Source organism: Galleria mellonella, unplaced genomic scaffold, assembly GCF_026898425.1.
Source record: "Galleria mellonella isolate WM207_F2 unplaced genomic scaffold, CSIRO_AGI_GalMel_v1 utg93, whole genome shotgun sequence".
In the NCBI taxonomy this organism is placed as follows: Eukaryota; Metazoa; Arthropoda; class Insecta; order Lepidoptera; family Pyralidae; genus Galleria; species Galleria mellonella.
Window position 1 is genome coordinate 628,745 of NW_026442176.1, and position 21,341 is coordinate 650,085.

Consider the following 21,341-nt stretch of genomic DNA (forward strand, 5'->3'; position numbering starts at 1 on the left):
AAAAATCTATATATAATAAAATGAAAGTAATTAATTTTCAGTGTTTTCATGTTGCAGTTGATCAACATGTTGGCCTTTTGCTTCCCGTAGATACTTTAAAATTTCTTCATAACACCTCGTTCGCACACATGGCCGTATATATTTAAATTCTTGAGCCACTAACAGTCCGAAATACTCATTTCTTTTATCCTCTTCTCCATAAATTAAGCATTTAGAACAGTTTGTTTCTTCTTTCAGTAAATTTTCTTTTACTTTATCCTCGTTTTTTTTTCTTTGTTGCGACGACGCTGGGTAAATCATCTGGACACTGGGTCTCACTATCGCCAAATATATTTGGAGATCGGCTTCGGCTACGGCTTGGCAGACATTTTTTTCTTTCTACAATTTTAAATTAAATTTATTAGAATAAATGCTTCGAACACACGCGATCTAAGTACCTTTTGTGTTTATTATACCTTACCTACCTAGGTATAAAAAGAGTACTTACGTAGATTTTCTTTTATTAACTGTTTTATACGAAGATCTTGATCTCTCAAATTAGCATCCATTTTACTTCCAGTGATTATCAACTAAATTAATAATCCACAAAGTATTAAATAACGTTTTTATGAAATATTTAGCACAAAAACAATACCCTTTAAATATCGATCGTCAGTAACTGTGGCTGACTTACCTATATTCTAGCAAGCAGGACTGCCAGATGTGAAGGGGAAATCCCCAATAAATTGTTGCATGTGACTGATGATGTGAGCATGTTCGTTTCATAATAAAAATGTTGCCAGGTAACCAAAAAGTCGTATGTTTTTGTGCGAATTACGATCATAATCTTTACGATCGTACATTAAAAAATAGACAAATAATAGTATGAGTACGATTTAAATCGTATATCTGTCAACCCTGCTAGCAAGACAGCGACAAAATCACGTTGCATAACAATGTAGCCCAAGCTTATATCTTATGAAATATACGGAAGAGATACGGACTTAGAAAAAACAGAAATGTTGTTCTTTGTGGAAGTCATTGATGAAATTCTATGTATTTTAGCCCGCAAACTTTCTTCAAACAAAAACAGCGCCATCTAGTATCGAGTTCTGTAATTATCTCTTTGTTTATGGATTTGAAGTAAGACCGCCACGCATGCAATACATTATGACTGGGGATTCCCCTATTCGTCGACGCTGAATATGAGGCGACGACAATCACTGTCAAACGTGTTCACTATTACTCTGACTCTGGTAACGTGACTTCCTGGTAACGTGTTAGGTAGGAAAAGCAGTAAAAAAGTGCATATTAAGGGAGCAGATTTGAAATAATATTTATACTTAACAAGAAATAATTAAAGGTAAGTGGATTTTTGAATGATACAATTATATCATGATCACTTAACAATTTTAACTTAAAATTAGATGTATTATTACAAGCTTTTATTTAGCTTGCGTTATGTAAATAAAAGTATGTAGGTATGTTCGTATGTTGATGCAATTATCCTCAATCCTCAACCGACTGGGATAAAATTTTCCATACACGTTTATTTTGGATGATAGTGCATAGTTAGCTGAGAGTCGTCATTGGATAATAATGGTGGATAGCCTAAGATGTGTACTAGATATTTATTTTTAACATAATATGCGTAAGTACCTAATCGAATTAAAGAAGTTGCTGAGAAAAATACAGAACAATACGATAATAAACTAGCGTCTGCGTTTAATCCTCCGAGGAGATGTAATTTTACAAAGGTTTTTTGTATTTATTTTATTATTTTTTTAATAAATTTATTGTAAATAACAAGAAATAATCATTGTAAAAAAATAGGCACTCTATTGTTGAATTTTCGTCAGACCAACTAATCATCGTTCATTTTTTTAGGTTCAATGGGGAGACCTAAAGATTTACGCATATGGGAGCACTACCGTACTTTACCAAACAAGTCTGTTTCTTGCAAGCTTTGTAATAAGGTCTACAAATTCAGTAATGCTGCCAAAATGCTTCAACATCTTATCACTTGTCCAAAATCTCCAGAAACATTAAAAGACTCTATGAAACTTATAAAAGATAGCTCGTCCAAAACCAAAATGTCTGGACTGTCAGAGATAGAGACAAATGATTCTTTTATAAGCCCCTCGTCGTCTGCTAACACTACAATAAATGCTGAGTTTCAAGACACCGATGATCATATAAAAACAGAATTAGCGAGAGCTATATTTGTAACAGGGACGCCATTATCGATGGTGCAACATCCTTTATGGATACAATTTTTCGAAAAATTGCAACCAAAATTTAAAATACCTTCACGTAAAGCTTTAGCGACAAAATACTTAGATAAAATATATAGAGAAATGCGTTTTGAGTTAAATGAGGAACTAAATGCTTGTAGTTACTTACACCTTCAGTGCGATGGCTGGTCTAATTTAAGAAATGAAGGAATAATAAACTTTCTTATATCAAAACCTCAACCTGCATACGTTAAAAGTTTGAATACAGAAAGTAATCCTCACACTAGTGAATACCTTAGCCAAGAAGTTGAAAAAGTAATGAAAGTGTATGGAGCAAATAAGTTTCTTGTACTTATTGGCGATAACGCTAGAAATATACAAAAGGCATTCGAATTAACAAAACTCAAATATCCACATGTTGTTCCTCTCGGTTGCTGTGCACATATCCTTAACTTGTTGTGCCAAGATATTGTAAAGATACAAGAAGTAACTGTGTTTATTATGCAAGCCATAAATATAATAAAAACTGTTAAAAGGAGTCAACGATTAAGTTCCTTGTTGATAAAATCAAGGCAGGGTGAAGATTCTACACAAACACTAAAATTGCCTTGTGCTACAAGATGGGGAAGTCATGTTACTTCGTTAAAAAGTTTGAAAGCAAATAAGATAGCTTTGCAAATATTAACAGTTAGAGAAGATGTGGTAATTTCAAGAGATATTAAAGATTTAATTCTAAGTGATGATTTCTGGACGAAGACAGGGGAATGTATAAGTATTTTGGAACCAGTCACTGAAAGCATATTTTACTTAGAGAGCGACCAGAATCGTTTGCATCGCACATACATTACATTTAGAGATGTACAAGCTAAGATACGTTTTGCATTAAATGAGATTTCGACATTGAGCGAAGAAAGCAAACAGCAGATTCTAACATCAGTATCTTCAAGATGCAATATGGCAATGAGGCCAATACATTTTGCAGCATATATTCTAGACCCCAGGACTCTAGGAGTCGAACTTACTCAAGAGGAAGAACTTAAGGGTATGGAGTTTATCTACAATTTAAGCCAACACTTAAGTTTGTCAAATGTAATGGCAGATTTGGCGTGTTATAAAGCTAAAGAAAACTTTTGGGCCAGAGGATTTGTATGGAGCTCATTAGATAGCATTGAGCCCCTAATATGGTGGAAAGGTATTTGTGGTTCCACTGAGTTAAGCAAAGTAGCGATTCGTATTCTATCAGCTCCCTGTACTTCGGCAGCCACTGAGCGTTCCTTTAGTATCCAAGGCTACATACATAATAACAAAAGAAATCGACTTACAACTGAAAGAACTGAAAAAATTTCATTCATTTGTTATAACTGGAATCTTAAACATAAAGCTGAATGCGAGGACATTCAGTTTAATGAAGAAAATACCTTAGAAGCTTTCATTGAGCAAGTAAATGAACATAACAGTTTAGACGAAATAGAGCCTATCGAACCTATACAATTCATCGCTTGTAATAACTCTGAATCTGACAGTGATTGACTGTAGTTTTACATTTTACTTTCATCTCTTTCTTAATAAACTCAAAATCAAATTAAAAGTTTTTTATTCTGTAGGCTGCATAATAATATTGTCTATGTCCAGTATAGTGGACGTCTTGCGGCTGAGATGACGATGATGAAGTACAAAATCATAAACACCCAAAAATTTGGGTGTTTATGGGGTTTAAACCCAATAAACCCAAAACACCCGGTTTTTACCCACCAGACTTTAAACCCACCCAGGTGGATTGCCCATCTCTAATTGACATATCAAAAATTTTCTATACACTAGCCTGCTATGAATTGACAAAAGTAGCAACTGATTGTGTATTTTTCGTCTTCTTTTTACTAATTATATTTGCATAAGAAGAAAGGAGGTAACCAAATGATTTACAATTTTTATTTTATCATTCCTTCTATGTAATTTATTGTTCTTAGCTTTCTATATAAACTGTGTTGAATATATAATCTATTAATATAAAATTTATCATTAACAAATAAGTGACATAACAACCAAGTGACAAATATTTTCTATACACTAGCCTGCTATGAATTGAGGAAAATAACAAGTGATGGTGTATCTTCGTCCTCTTTTTACTAATTATATTTGCATAAGAAGGAAGGAGGCAACCATATGATTTATAGTTTTTATTTTATCATTCCTTCTACATAATTCCTTGTTCTTAGCTTAAAGAAGGGGTTTTTAAACTTTTAACATAATATAACACCCACCAAATACCTTTTATTTTATGGAACCCCATATATTTTAAATAAAAACAAAAGCTTATATTAGAAATATTTTAAAAGTATAACACTTTATAGTTTACTCTAATTTTTAACGTGAAAAATGTAATTGTTTCACTGTATAAATAATTTCGTAGAACCCTGGTGACTGTTTTACGGAATCCCTAGGTTCCACGGAACCCACTTTAGAAATTGCTGCCATAAAGGTTCTACAACCAAGCCATTACCTATATTAAAAAACATAAAGTCAGTGTCACTGAAGTTCAATAAGTCAGTCAATTATGCCCTTTGGCTGTCATTGTTAGCAGTCATTCTAAATTAACCGGGAATTTCAAGTAGTCCTTTCGTGAATCGCGTATGATTGAATCACTGTTTATATTAAATAAATAAATTACATAATAGAATGGCAATTGTACCAGTTTTATAATATTTGGAATGTTAAATAAATACAATAACAGCTTTTTATTATAAATACTTTGACACATAACCTAAGATTCATATTTCTCAAGGCAACTTTAGTGTAAATAATAAAAGTGGACGGAATTTGTGTTGAACTCTGTAAAAATGCAACTTTTAATTCAAGCTAGACCCTTATTAGATAAATTGAAACATTGGCGTCAAGCATTATCTTTCAGTGAAGTTCATTTAACAACATCTCAAAAGGTTAGATTTTTCTTACATTGTTTACTGTGATTGTATATTTAATTTTCCTTTTATAATGTATTGCTCTATAAACAGGTTGTGTTATGGAGCATAGGAGTTGTGGGAACAAGTGCTATTGTTGTTGGAGTATTATCAAAGTACTTGGCAAGAAAACGAGCAAAGCCAATTCTGAATCCAAGGATTCAGAGGGCCATTAATAAAAGAATTTCACGTATGAGAAGTCCTAATGGAGGTAAGTCTTCTTTTTAGTATGTTTTTTAGAATATATGATACATTTACATTCGGAAAAAAATGTCTAATTTTAATTAATCAAATAATTTTAATTTTTTTTATTACATTATTTTGGGATACACATTTACACACATTATAATTAATAAATTGCAGTTAAAATGATTTTTTTACCCTTTTTTCTATGTGCCCTTTTTAGCTATAATCAGACCTGTTGTATTATAATTATCTCCTATCAAGAGGCATATTCAGAGATGCTATATCAAACAAATAAAATTTTTAAAAGCTACTTAGTGAATATCTATTGAGTTTAGATAAGTAGTTATTTACATCCAGTAACTTCATGGTCGGCTAGTTTAATGGCATTTTAGTCTCTATGTATAAATTACAGGTTCTCTGTTATTCCTTGATAGTTGGGATCTCTACTCATTTACTTTTTTATAATTTAGAGTGCTTTTCTTATAGTTTTTGTTTCTGAAAATGTTGCATGCCCATCCCCAAAGTTCTATAACATACACCCATATTTTCATTATGATACACTTATTAATGAGTTTATTTTCAAGGCTTAATGAAAATTGTCTGTCCAATAATCAGTATATGTCTTTAAACTTTTTTATTAAAGTGTTCTTTTTTTTGTTTTTCTTATTCATTTTTAAATGCTCTTTCCATATGGGCCTTCGTTTCTAATGAATTCCCAAATATTTAGCTGTTGATTATTGTAGTCAACTTATTAAAATAATTAACATATTTTAGAGACATAATGTAATTTTCTGTATCAAATGTAAAAAAAAATTATAACAAATATTATATACTATATTAATATAAGTATTCTCACCTAAAGATTACCTATTAGTTGTAGTATTGTTTAAATATACAATCAAGAATCTTTTTATATGAAATTTAAACTATTCTATGTTAGTATCCTGATTTCAAATTTTGATTTTGTAAGTATATTTGTAGTAAAATAAATAAACATACATAATATTTTTTTTATAAAAATGTAACATATCTTGTGAGGAACTTTGCTAATACTATAAATATGGGTTTGATACCTTGATATTTGAGATACACATACATTTGAGTTGGAGAAGCACATCTTATCTTTTATTAATATATGGGGTCAACTAAGCCATTGCACGTCGACCTATTGGGATCTTTTGTGCTGCCCCCTGCCTTATACTTTCATTTTATAAATTCTTTGTGTTACCTTAACAATATCCCGCAGTTTAAGTCTTGACTTTGGATTAGCTGTTCCCAGTAAGTAGACTTGCCCATTGGCAAGTCTACTTACTGGGAACTCAAAAATCTGTGATGACATACTTGCCAATGGATTTTTCATTACTTTTAATCCTTATATGTCCAGGGATCCATATAAAGAAGGACATAGGTTACTATTAATTCTTAATCAATTTATTTAATTTTTTTTATGCATAATAATAAAATAGTGACCCTGCCTGCACTATTTGTATACATTGGCGGGGCACCAGTGAGGGATGATAGGTGAAGTTGAAAAGGCAGGTCGGTTAGCCCATTGTGATAAATTTAATGATCAATTCATTTTTCGGAAAGAATTTCCACTGAATTTTCAGTTTGGAATAATAGTCTGAATTCACTGTTTTTGCCAACCTGGAACAGGTTATTTATTCCTCTTCATTCAAAGGTTGCCTGGAAAAAATCGCTTTCTGCTATAAAGCCACCCATTGTTTACTCTGTGTGATAATTTCTTGCAATTGTTTGTATTTATAATAAATTTACTACTATAATCTTTTGGAGGAAACAATAAAGAGTATCTATCTATCTGAAATAAATTGAAATGTTTAATTGATATGATATTCCATTATCATTTTTTCATCCTTATTTTAGTGAAATGTTATATGTTTTAATGTTAACATTTGTTATATTTTTAAGGTATGGGATCAGTTGCTAGTAGTGGTGGCCGTAGCAGTCCACTTGGGTTTAGTGAACGGCTCTCACTTGCTTCGGGATCTCTCGGTTCTGGTGGTGGAGATGCAGCGCCACTTTCACCACAGCAACTTGGCGTTATGGGTAAGCATTAATACACAATTTCAAATGTTGTGATTACAACGCCATCTATTGTATAGTAGGAAATATTTTTTTTTATATTCAGTGGCCATGTAAATTCATTATAATAACTGTTAGGCCACTTAGTTTTTAGTTTGTTAAGTTTTTTTCAGCTTTCATTTAGCATTTTTGAGTTTGGTTAGTTTATCTAATTAATATTATATATATTAATGCATCATTAATTAAATTTTTTATTAGTTAATTATTGTTGCCATGTGGACCCGGCATAAAATAGGTTACCCTTTCCATTCCCGTGGTTGTCGTAAGAGGCGACTAAGAGAACTTAATAGTTGAGAGATGGGCAGCATCTCTCCTAAAACATCACCAAAAGCCTAACTGAAGTTGCCAACCTGCCCACCAAGGGTGGCAACTACTAATATGATGATGATAGTCTCTTTTCCTTCTATATTTACTTTTTAAATTGGTATTCATTAACTCAATTTATTAAAATTAATATGGTATTTTTATAATTATTATATATTTTATATTAAGAATACTACTGTATGTATATTGAATTTTTATTTGACAATAATTATATTTTTGTTTGTAACAAATTTTTTACAGCGCCATCTATTATTAAGTAGCAAAACGTCGTCTACATATGCTTTTAAGAGATAAAGTTTTAATATAAACGATAATATCTAGGTGGCAGGAATTATAATCCACAAACTATATTCGAAATAATTCATTTTTTTAATTAATTTTTAATTCTTACATGACTATAATAAGTATATTAATAATAAATGTATATTATATATTTTAATTCTCATAATTATTAACAAGGCCTACAACTTTAAAAAATAATAAATGATCATATAACTTTTAATTGAGTCTAGTTCATAATTAAAAAGACTGTGTTCCGATTATATCAATATTATCAAAATAGGTTAATATAATTTTAGAATTTACATATTTAAACAAATTATTGATGTGTCTCTACTTATAAATAAAAGGTTTCAAACTTATAAAGGTCTTATTTTTGCAACGGGTTTTAAATTTTTATGCGAACAAAATCATAAACAAATGTCTACTAAAATATGCAAATTCTCAACGTTGTTATCATTACGTTTATTATGTTAGCATTCAAAAGTCGTATTTTATGCATACAATTAGCTAAAGAACGAACTCGTGTCGTCTACAATTTATGCTTCGTTTGTTGAGTGTTACGTGACATAGCTACTGAATGTTTAATCGGATAGATTGTTTGGTAGGGCTAGGCGCCATTCCATTTTAAGACCCAATTCTTTAAAAGTACTACCAACAAGTAGTTTTGGTGCGTAAAAAATAGAATGATTAGTTACCTGAGTTATTAGTTTCATGTAATAAAATACTAATGAAGGACGATATGGTAGATAAAGATAAAATATTCGATCACGGCGAATTCATCAGGGATTACTCACGATGATAGTAGGAGGAAGTTTATTAGTAATGAGATCGAATGAACCAACTGTACTGACTTCATCCTCATTTGTCATCTCTCATTGGTACTCTACCAGTGTACACCGATAGCGCAGGTGTAATTACTATTTCAATGTCATATTTAAAATAAACATCTGTATTGGCTTTCAGGGAGTACTATTATAACATTTTTAATTCAAAAACCGCCTTACTTTCTTGGACAAAGATACTCCTTTAGAAGTACAAGAAGTTCTTTTCTATAAAACTACTGTAGTAAATTTTTGCTATTTTGTGTGGGATGCGAGTAGTCAGATTGTTTTAATAAGTATTAAATAATTTATCTAGTAAGTTATTATGATACATAAGTAATAGTTTAGAACAACTATAGAGTTTTATTCATTATTAGGTATCAACTTTCCAAACACGCGCATATTTTGATGATAATAATTTTAATCTTTGTAATAGCCAATCTTAGGTCTCGACTGACTCACCTCGACCTACTACAAAAATACATTATATTAAATGTTCTATCGTCAATCTGGTCGAGATAACGTGTTTGTTAAATATTAAGATTCTTGTTGCATACTTCATAATAACCAATTGCCTTTCAATTATGACCTTTACGACTTCTATATTGTAAAAGCTCTAGATCTTTTAATTAGTCATCAGCTGCGTATTTTAATCAAAGGATGATTGAATTAAATTTATTTTTATGACTCTAGACTTTTCTATTTCAAGACGATTTATCTCCAATCGAGAAAAAGTTAGGTGTGTTAACTTATAATATGCGACAAAATAATTCGATATAGAGTTTTTTGAAACTAATTGAAGACATGCAAACTACAAAACACAATCAAATAATATTATATTATTAATAATAATATACTATTTTTGCAATTTTATTGCTGCTGCTGCAGCAGTAAGATTACGAAAGTTCTTAAATGGAAAATTTACATTTAAAATAACGGACATCCTTGAAAAATCTAACTTATCATATTAAATTTAAGTAATCGTAAGCATCAAGCAGGCAATACATAATGGTATAAAAAAAAAATAGAAACATAAAATTATCGTGCCTATTTAGTTATTTCCATGCAAATTATCTTTTTGTACGAGTTATATACATGCAGTACATAATACATATTATTTTACAAATTTAAAAGTATTTCCTAAACTCTATATATCTCTATCCGTTGCACTTCTGAAATATTAGGCAAAGACTAAGAGATAGTCTAAAGTAATACAAGGTTACATTGGTACAAATAAAAACCTTGTTGGTGAAGTCTCAAGTACTTATTATTTGATTATAAATGTTTTTTAGTTGGAACTCAGTGGTTTACCTTATACAATCTACGTTCCAGCTACAATTTCTACATACCTGCACACATTGAAGACGGTGTACTCTTGAGTCTAGACATGACGTGCGCAATAGCCTGTCTCAGCACTCCAGACTTGTCTTAGTATACGAGAGGAGGACTTGTCGTTACCCAAAATAATTACAAAGGCGTGAAATACAGAATTTTTATTATTATCATGAACTGCCCTAGCAAAAGTCACCATTCCGTAATCATTAAAATCGAAGTTGATAAAGATATTGCGTAGTTTAGTGAAAACCTTATTTATTTATTTAAACTTTATTAACCAATAAAATGTGATACAAAACCTTCTGTTATTTAAACTCTGTTATATGTGAACAATTATATTAGGCATGACAGAAAGCCAAATAATATATTCAAGCAATTAGTAAATTTTGTTTGTTTTTTACAACTTTAACTGTTCAACTAGCTACAACTAGCTTTCGACGACTAATCGAATATTTCGAGGCCCTTAGAGTTTCGAAAAATTACATAAGCTGTTTTCATTTGGATAACATATTTATCACATTTCTTAAATAAAAGTTGGTAACACTTGTTCGACCTTGTTTACTACGTTCTGATGAGAACGTATTGTTATCAACTTCTGATTTTTGTATATTTATAGATCTTTGAGTTTAGGTTAGGTCATTCGATTTCAATATTATAGGCAAATATATATATTCTATATAAGAAAAACACTATCTTTTTTATCCGATTTTTCAACACAATATTGAGCGTGGTCGCGGAAAATGCTACTTTTACTTCTAATCGTATTTTACATCCATGGATTAGATAGAATGTATTCGTAGTGATAATGGATTTTTTAATTTCCATTTACTATTGCTCTCTGTCATGATCTTACCTATTTACTTTTATTAATTTTAATTATTTATAGTTAACTGATAACACAAAAGACGTCTTGTTTAGTAATAACAATGACATTAGGTTTATATGCAAAGGTAAGTGTGTTACCTTTGTCTGTGTTGCAGTTAATATTACTATTATTCAGCAACTCTTATAGTAACAATCTAACCCCTAAAAAAAAAAAAACTAAATGAGAAAATAAATATTACTTACTCGTAATTAAAATTTTCAAGTAGTAAATTTCATTGACCATGGTAGTCGATATAGGTAGCTAGTTTCTATCAGACTTCTATAGAAAAGTTGACGTTTAAAATAAGACATCTGTATTACGTACTTATTCATCATATTTACATCCACAATTTTGTAGATCGAATAGAATCATACCTTGTTTAAGTTATAATAATATTTCAATCTGCTTAATGTTTTTACTTTGATGTCGATGTAAGCATCTGATTAGGCATGAATAGACAGATCTTCGATATTTTATTATTCTATGTAAATTCGTTCGAAGGTGCCGAAGTTTTTGAACGAAGTATTCATATTGCCAGCGATATATGGAGAACCTTTCACTGTAGGCTTTAATTTTTAGTGACGCACTCTCGCGCCGTAGTAAATGGCCAGCGCGATCACAACATTCGTCGCTTGTTAACAAGGCTCGTTGGTCTAGGGGTATGATTCTCGCTTTGGGTGCGAGAGGTCCCGGGTTCAAATCCCGGACGAGCCCGCTTTTTGTCGTGTTATTGTTTTAATGTCCATTTATGGTATGTATATTTTTTACTGGTGTATGTATATTTTTTATTACTGCCTATTCACATTACAATTACAAGAATGGTCAACAAATTTTGCTGTTACTTTAAAAAAAAAATTCTACGAGTTATGAATCTGTGTGAATGTAAACTACCAAGCTGTACCGGATCATATAATTTGAGATATTAGCATTCAATTAGAATAAAATAACAGAAGTACTTAATATGCATTGTAATTTACTTAACATGGTTTGTTATTCGTTTCTATTTAAATTTACATGCTGCTGTTTTTTAATAAACGATAAATAAATATCAAATATTAATAGAGGTATGATGTCACCATTTTATCTCTCTATATCTGTACTCGTACTGCGCTTTTCAGTTCGTACCTAAAAACTAGTATAGTATATTACTCGTATTATTATTTTGCTTCAAACTTATTTTTAAAACATTATGTTCACGGTCTTCACACTAAAATAATTTAAAATATTGCTTATCTAAGCAATCTTTAACAAAACGCTGTATAAATGATTAAATATTTTTTAGTTAGTAGATGTTAGTATAATTAATCAGTGTATTAATCTGTGCCTTTTAAGTAAAATTTTGTGGTCAAAGTCTAATTTATAAATAATTAATTATAAATTATAATAAGACAAACCTTCTTTTGTTTAAACATAAACAGATGTTAGACACGCTTTTGTAGTAATATGTCTAAACATATATTGAACACATGTCTATCGCAAGTTTAACTTTTTTGTGGTAAGACAGATCCATATCAAGTTGTTAAAGTTATACCTAGTCCAGCCATAAGTTCTGTTACAAATGAAAATGGATTTTTTCATGAAGTAATGTAATATTACTAAAATTTATACCTACATATTTATTAAAGTCTCAGCAAAAAATAAAAAGATATTCTATCCGAAATGGCCACTTTTGGCTTTTATACAGGCCTTTAATCTGCCTGGCCACGAATATATAGATTTAGGCATTGTTTCCAAGGAAATTTCGCCATTGCTTGCTTCAAAGATTTTTTTATACCCTCATTGATCGGATTTTATTGTTATAATTATTTTTATTTTATTGTTATCATAAATGTGAAAGTGGGTTAAACTGACCATAATTTGAAGTCTATGGGGTTGAGGTCTGAGCTAGATTAGGGCCAATCTTCAGCTCTTATAAAGTCTGGAACGTTAGTTTCAAGCCAGGCTTGGGTAGTTCGTGCCTTGTATTATATATGTGAAATTTTTTTCATCGGTAAAGAGGATATTTCTGTGTCTTTTACCTGCGCATCGCGACAAAAGGCGTTTTGATCGATCCACTCTCTTTAATTATAAAGACTGATTTAGGACATGCCCTATATATTTACGATAAGCGCCGAGCTTCAGGTCTTGTTTTATAATACGCGACAGAGTCCTAGCGGGAATCTTCATTTCTCATGATAAGATTTTTTGCTTCCTAATGGGGTTTCGATGTATTCTGGCTTTAACAGCATTAACAACCTTTGTAGTTCTAACAGCACGCGACCGCCCCGATCTTTTCTGGTCTTCGACAGAGGAAGTGATATAGTGTGTAGTGTACTGTGATAGTACGATATACGAACGTATGGCTGATATCAAGCTTTTGAACTGTATGGAATATAACCGTCGGCGCCATATCCGCTTTGTGCAAGTCGATCACTGCAATCCTATTCAAACGTATTCCATAATCAAAATAATTAAAAAGTTAAAAAAAAAAGTATACATAAATACTTTTTATATTTAGTATTTATGGCTAGACTAGTTATATACTATTTTTATGAAGATATTGTTAGGTACTGGAAATACTTTGCGAATTTGTTCCGTATTGCAATTTATAATTAAGTTTAAGTTCTGCAAATAAAAGAACCCGATCGTGCCAAAATTAATATAAAACCAACACAGAAGTAGAAGAATTTGATTACGAAACAAATTATTCAAATTAACAATTTATATTTTTTTCTTAGAACTAACTGAAAATAGATACCTCTTGAAAAGATAAAATGCAATAGACTACTTCATAAAATCATGAAATAATCTCATGAAATAATCTCAAGGAATTTTATGTAACAATAATAAAATTAACTGTATCGATATTTATCGCAATACCTTGTCGTAAAGTCATTAACGGGTATTGCATATGAGGAAAAGCGTTTCGCAATAAACAATAGAGATTCAAACAATAGACTGGCACTTACAAAACTAGGAACCCTCGGGATTAAAGTTGTTTAGCGTTCACTGCACGTACCGACCGACCTACTGACACAGCGCATTGGGATGACCGATTACTGGATAAAACGTGATGTTGAACTGCTGTGTGTGCGTGTGCGTGTGCGTATGCGTGTGTGTGTGCGAGTGCGTGTGCGCGTGCGCGTGCGCATGCGTGTGCGCGTGCGTGTGCGTGTGTGCGTTAATTATAAGCTTTTAACTTATGTAACCTCCAAAAATAAATATATTAGAATATAATAGATGTACAACTGGAAATGTGAAGAGAAGACACTTTATTATTATTATAAGCTAATAGATATTTTTTTGTATCAGCCGTTAGTCCGTAGTCAGTAGTTGTCGTGCTTGGAAGGCGGGTTGGCAACCACAATTAGGCTTTCGTGATGTTTAAAGAAGGATGCTGCTTCCCATCCTTCGACCATTAAGTTCTTTTAGTTACCTTTTATGACATCCACGGGATAGGAAGTGGTGGCCCATCCTATGCACGGCAGATAATAATAGATATAGCAAATGCGAATATAAAAAGTAGCTATAAAATATAATAACATACCCAGTTAAATTTATATGACATGTATGTATGTCATTAAGTATTATGTCAATTTTAAAGTAGCTGTAAACCTTTTGCTCTATCGTGTGTTGATGTTTGGTTCGTTGAAGTAATTAAAAACCTAATTTTATTTTAATTAGTTTTATTGTTAATAGAAAACTAGTTATAACGTGGTTTTGCCCGTAGTCGTATCATATTATTGAATAGCTTATCCTTCAAGACATTATTTAAGAGTATCAAATGCAAAATGATGTTTTCAAATGCAACTGATTATTTTAAAAACATGCACGGACAAACAAATAAACTCCCGCTTTATGTCTTTCCATATATACCACTTTATGTAGATTCAGTTAAGGATATCTATATCTTTCCAAACTTTTTATACAAACTTTAGAATTTCTAATAATAATGCCTCCAATATGACCTAGACATTTATAACTAGGTATGTATAGAAGGAAATGAATTGTTAATACTGCGGATATATCATATAGGGTATATTCATCAGATCGACCTACACGCGGTTCCCCCTGGAAACCATTGTGATTAATTCTTGTGAAATTTATCACAATGGGCTATCTGACCTGCACTTTCATTTGTACCTATCGTTCCTTACGTTATGTTTCGTAATAATTCCATTGTCATCCATTAAAAAACTAAGTATGTACTTATGTTTCTCTGGTCGCGAACAAATGGAACTCCAGTGATCCGGTTTTTAGTGGATAAAAATCTTACACGCTCCTTTTACCCTCTCTCTGGCAGTTGGAAATGTCCTGGTGTAGATTTTCCATAAGTTAAAAAAGGGATACTTGACAATTTTTTTTAATATTTTGATGTTCTTCATTACTCTTTAAATTCTTTTAATTTGTTACAGTTATTATAGTAATGGTAATTGGATTGCATTTATATTTTAATAACACAATGTATATAAATAATTTTATTTTTATTTAGGTATATTTTTTTTACATATTTGTAATAACTTGAATGCCATGATGATAACCAAAATTGTCAGATGTAATTTTACTATCGCATACTAGATGGCGCGGCTAGATAATAAATAACGTTGATACATTGTTTCCGAGTTCAGAGATTAATTAGTGTAATTATTTAATATCTTAAAGTCTTAGCTTTAAATAAAAACAATATTATTACAATATGTTATAAACAAGACTATATGTTTATAAATGAAATTAAGAAATGTTTTCTAGATTTTGTATCACTTTTTCGACAATTCTACCATGTGGCTCATTGGTCTAGTGGTATGATTCTCGCTTAGGGTGCGAGAGGTCCCGGGTTCAATTCCCGGATGAGCCCAAAAATTCTTTTTGTGTTATTATTCTGTTTTATATTTATTACAAGTATTTAGCATTTATTTGATAAATTTACCTACTGTTGAATTTTGAGGAAATAGTATTTTTCTTTAATAGTTACTTTCAACTATATAAACTAATATTGACTATATATTTTAAAAAAATATCTTTAAAAGGACAAAGTGAACGCTGAATATTTGGTATAATAAAATTATAATTAAAAAATGTATAAAATAGGTATTTAGAATATTATTTCTTTTTAGAATTACTTATTCACAACTCTCAGTTCTATACTTACTATACATACCTATCCTTTACAAGCTGCTGGACTGTGGAGTTCCTAAATTATACCAGAATGGCGAAGATCGTTCATGCTTTCAAAGCTCAAATAAAAAGGTTTTACACTTAACAGTTGTATTACATATATACACACACATATATATACACACACACATATATGTATATATACATACATACATATGTGTGTGTGTGTGTGTAATTATGTATTATATTTCATATTTTATTTATAATTTTATTTATAGTATACCTAGTTTGTTCTTTATCATATTATTTTTGCACCATATTAATAAAATTCTGAACGTAAATAAGTCCTGGATTAAATAAATTATTTAACGGAATAAAAAGATAGCCTATATATAGCATATATGTATTATACTTAATAATACCGATGTCTTTCTCCACGCCAAATACTATATACCTACTACTTACACATATTGCTATGCCTTTCATGCTCATGAGGTTTGACCAATGTCTCACATTTAGTGACATTAACGGTATTTTGAAAAAAGAGATTTGGAATATGCTTATTCTCGCACTGGTGTGATTGTGTGGCACTTAATTATTGTTATAAAGAAAATTTCCTAACTTATCTGAACTATATATATGTAGACGAGTATGTCTTAAAAACGTTCAACCGGCTGCTAACACGTGGAGTTGTTCCCCACGATTGCACCAGCTCGTAAATAGCCTACGAGGGGTCCTTGGGGAAAGGCTTTTGCGTGTCTGTTTCGCTCCGTCTCCCTTCCGCATGCAGGGAATAATTACGAGTATACTGCCTCCAGCCTACCTTTGAGCTTGTCGCGGCCCTTGGCTGTCGTCTTCACAAAGAAAACTGAATACGCCTCGAGTGAAAGACAACACTCACAGCACCTAGGTAGTTTTAATCCAACTTTTGTATTTACCTATGAGTACTATTATGGCAGAAGCAGGCAAGGCAGATTTCGGCCGCGTACAAAAATTAATTTTGTGTAATTCATGTATTTGCACAATATTTCTACATTTTAGTATGAAATTGTAGGTTTTATTATGATAATTGATACTACATTCATTATTCCAAAATATATTTAAAAAATGAAGTAATAATAATGAAATGTAGAAACTTATGGATATAATGTCTTTCTATCTTAACGCTAAGTTCTTTAAGGGATAAGCACAGACAACTGAATGCCAGAGGCCTTTATCCTGAACTATATACCTACATATTTGCTTGTTCATTATAGTAAGTCGTTCTAATCATCGGATTATGTAAGTAGCAACATTTTGAAACTTACATAAACAATAAAATTACAAAGAAAGCTTATAGTATTTCGTGTAAATAAAAACATTTCCAGTTAGGCAATGGGATATAATACAATACTTACAGATACATTATATCTGTATCCTCATAATTATAATAGGTATGTTTATGTCTGTATGTATATGTATGTGTCTATAGGTATATATCTATATGTATAAGTCTGTAGGCAACGGTTACCACTTTCCATCTGGTGGGTCGTCAGCTTGTTTGCCGTTCTAAGTTGTATAAAAAAAAGTATTTCAGTAAATTTGCATAATTTGTAAGTAATTCATGCATACACCGTTATCGCCGTTGTGTATAATATACTTATTATTTATTATAAGTATAATAATAAGTATCTTATTATTTATTATTATACTTATATATGTATGTATTTTTTTTTATTTTAGGAATGAATCATAGTACTATGTATTGCACTACTACTAGTACTATGTAATGTTCTATGTATTGCAGCTAAGTAGGTAAATAAACTAAATATTTGATTACTCGCCATAATTCTTCTATCCTTCCTATCGAGTTCTTAAACTTTTATATTACAATCCCATCGGTATGGTGGCTAGTCGTTGGTGCCATCTGCTGTGGAATAAATAACCTTAAGGAAAACGAATGCTCACAATTGAAAAACGCTGTGTTGTGAAAAACAGTTTTATATTATTTTTAACATCCATTTTAAAACATATACTTTTTTTTAGATATTTATGATCATGTTATCTGAAGAACAGTTGCGTTATTTATGTTTCAATAGACTGACAATGGGGCATCAATAAACTCATTATCAGTAATATGTAAAATTAGGTATTCCATTGTCATTTTATTGACGAACCATTTGTAAATAATTGTTTGGGTATCACATTACATAACAATGTTATTTATGTACATTTTGTGATAAGATTGTGATTAATTCTGTATTTTGATGTATCATTGTCAGCATAATTTTACAAACTACTTCTCTTGATATTTCTGGACAAAATAATCATATTATTGTACTCTAGTACTACTCTATGTATGGAATATTTAAGGACCTACTACTAGATTAAGATTTACTAGTATAATAAAACTGTAACTATACAGTAGTTACAATGAAAACCAAAACAATAATTTTTGAAATTTTATCTGTCTGTATGTTTGTTTCGGTATTACATAAAAAGTACTGCACCAAATTGGATGCGGTTTTCTCAGTTGTGTTCCTTAAGGCCTAACTTAAAATTGGAGTCGTCATGGTCAATTTTATTGAGTCCTACTTGTGAAAACCATGCATACAAAGTAGAGGTCGAAAAGTTAAGTATATTTTTATATTAGATGCATTTATATCAAATATCTCATTGACATATTTTAAAACCTCTATAATATATTTTTTATTCCATATTTTATAGGCAGTTTCTTTGCCATTTTATAGCGTCATACTGGAGCTTCCTAATACCAGCCATTTCTTGATGAAATGAGCGCTCTTTATTGGTCTAGTGAATGGACTCAGTTAAAACACCCTACAAATGTCAGATGCGTTGAACTTTTACGATGGGATTCCTTTTACATGCTATTAAATACCAGTATATAGGCGATTATTATATATATATATATATACACAGATATTTGAAAATTATACTATTTTCTTACCGATTTCTGCTGTAACTCAGCTGAGTTATATTTGGGTGTGGGCTGTTATTTTAGAAATAAAATATTTATAAGAAATAAAATATTTGTAAGAAATAAAATATTGTGCCACTGTAATTTCCCAAATAATAGACATAAAACCTTAACGCCCTAGGAGTTACAGACAATGTATGAATTAAAAAATTCCTAATTATAATAAAGACAGCTTGTATTTATTTTTATGGGTGTGCTACGAGTATATTGTCACCAATTTTGTACCAATTTTGATAATACTTTTTAAAATAAATATGTTTAATTATTGCTTCTAGAAAACTTATCACTATTAAAGTTTTTTTTTTTTTAAGTAACAATTTAAATTATTTATGTCTATATGCGACGGTTAATGTTTTATGCTGTTAGTTTATTGTCAAACTGAATTTATTTCATTTACATACCTATTACCGAAATGTCAAATCTAATCATGATTGTAATTATTGACATTAATCTGAAGTTCTCCTTGTCCTTTCTATTATAACAAGTTATTTAATAATAGATTTATTAGATAATAAATCCTCAAGTGTGCTCGACTGAGCATAGTCAATATACATTATGATATAAGATTTTTAATTTGTAAAAATTGGCTTTAGTGATCACCACGTGCATGTCGTTAACGAAAAGCATAGATGTTATAATGATTATGTGTACATGTGAAACTATTTACGGATTCTCAATACACGAACAATAGTATTATGGAATATTTATAGGTATCATTTACCACCCGTAGCTTTATTATTCGTACACAATCAATGACTACTAACTGTTGAGTTTCTTTTAAATGGTATACATACTCGTATGGAGATGGGTAGAGGCCATTGGTATTTGTTATTATTGTTATTATACTTTCTTATAAAAAGTTGGTGTGCCACATGTAACATATTTATTCTATATATATTTTACATGTTATAATACATCTCAATTATTTAAATAAAAAATAAGATTAATTATAAAGGATGAGCAATATTTGTTTAACATTATTTATATTATTTATAAATATAATATAATAGATTTTAAATAGTCATGTTTTATAAGGATTTAATAATGTATAATAATTATATATATAGGCTTGTTTTATTTTAAGCTGTAACGTAATGGATTATCTGAATATAATTAGGGGAGGGGCAGATGCCCGACGCAACTTCATCGTGCGATAATTGATAGCATTAACGGACACCCACGCCAAAACGTCAACCTGAGTACACTACTAAAACAAACTTTAATATATAATTAACAACAGTAATAAGGAGATAAAAATAACACAATAATGATCTGATTTTGAAATTAAGATAACATAATAGGAATACCAAATAGGGTAGCTCAACTAATATACAAGTATGATACCTACCAATGTCTAAACTATGCAAGAATATTTATATAAACAATTATGTATTGAATATTTATATAATTATCTTGCAATTAGTTCGCAATAAAGGTATTATAATCATCATAGGAGAACATTTTTGCACCAAGATTACCTTCCCATATTAATTTCAGATATTGAGCTTCATTTATTCACCTATGTGCGATGCCTTGTAAAAGGAGAGTGAGACGTCGCAACGTAGTGCCAGACGCTTTCCCTAGACTAAAGGGTTGGTTTAACCCTCTTTAATATATGACAGTATATTACTTATATGTTATCGGATAAAGTAGTCATTATATAATTATTTTTACTATGTATTGGTTCTTTATGCTAGTTTGTATGCGGATCTCAGAAATAGAAAAGTAATGTAATATACTACTTCTAGTTGGCGTATCAAAATAAAACGTATGCCAGTTTTTAAAACGTTTGGGAATACAACTGTGAAAACTGCATTCAATTTGATGTAGTAGTTTTTGCGTGGTACTGGGACAAACAAACAGACACATTAAAAAAAATTTTTACTTCTATTGCTCTTAATAAGACATTTCCTATTTACAAACATGATCTACTTAGAATATTATTATATTAATCATATTGCATCGTCACCATACAACCCTCTCTTTCATCCTATATTAGTTATTTGGGGGGAGAAAGAGATTGTTAGCAATGAAATTTGACAGTCCCATTGCTAGCATTATGCCCTATTAGGTCGACCTCCACGTGGTTTCCCCTGGAAATCATCGTGAACAATTTTTGTTAAATTCGTCATGATGGGCTAACTGACCTGCTTCATCCTCACCTATCATCCTTCACTGGTGCCC

The 21,341-nt window shown here is 30.6% G+C and overlaps 2 protein-coding genes and 2 non-coding genes across 4 annotated transcripts in view; all 4 read left to right on the forward strand.

Moving 5' to 3' along the window:
• Window positions 1–1,233: 1,233 nt before the first annotated feature.
• Window positions 1,234–3,801, forward strand: LOC128202421 (uncharacterized). Its single transcript, XM_052902692.1, has 2 exons — window positions 1,234–1,342; window positions 1,867–3,801. Exon 2 carries the CDS (start codon window positions 1,872–1,874, stop codon window positions 3,741–3,743), a length of 1,872 nt encoding a protein of 623 aa, XP_052758652.1. The 5' UTR covers window positions 1,234–1,342; window positions 1,867–1,871; the 3' UTR covers window positions 3,744–3,801.
• Window positions 3,802–4,786: 985 nt separating this feature from the next.
• The window catches only part of LOC113517035 (mitoguardin), a 73,143-nt gene continuing 56,588 nt past the window's right edge, over window positions 4,787–21,341 (forward strand). The window contains exons 1-3 of the mRNA XM_026901553.3: window positions 4,787–5,149; window positions 5,225–5,381; window positions 7,286–7,423. Coding sequence (XP_026757354.1) covers window positions 5,051–5,149; window positions 5,225–5,381; window positions 7,286–7,423 — 394 coding nt within the window. The 5' untranslated portion in view covers window positions 4,787–5,050. The remainder of the gene's footprint in view (window positions 5,150–5,224; window positions 5,382–7,285; window positions 7,424–21,341) is intronic.
• On the forward strand, window positions 11,729–11,800 carry Trnap-ugg (transfer RNA proline (anticodon UGG)). Its single transcript has one exon. It is a non-coding gene; the product is annotated as a tRNA-Pro (tRNA).
• Trnap-agg (transfer RNA proline (anticodon AGG)) lies at window positions 15,849–15,920 on the forward strand. Its single transcript has one exon. It is a non-coding gene; the product is annotated as a tRNA-Pro (tRNA).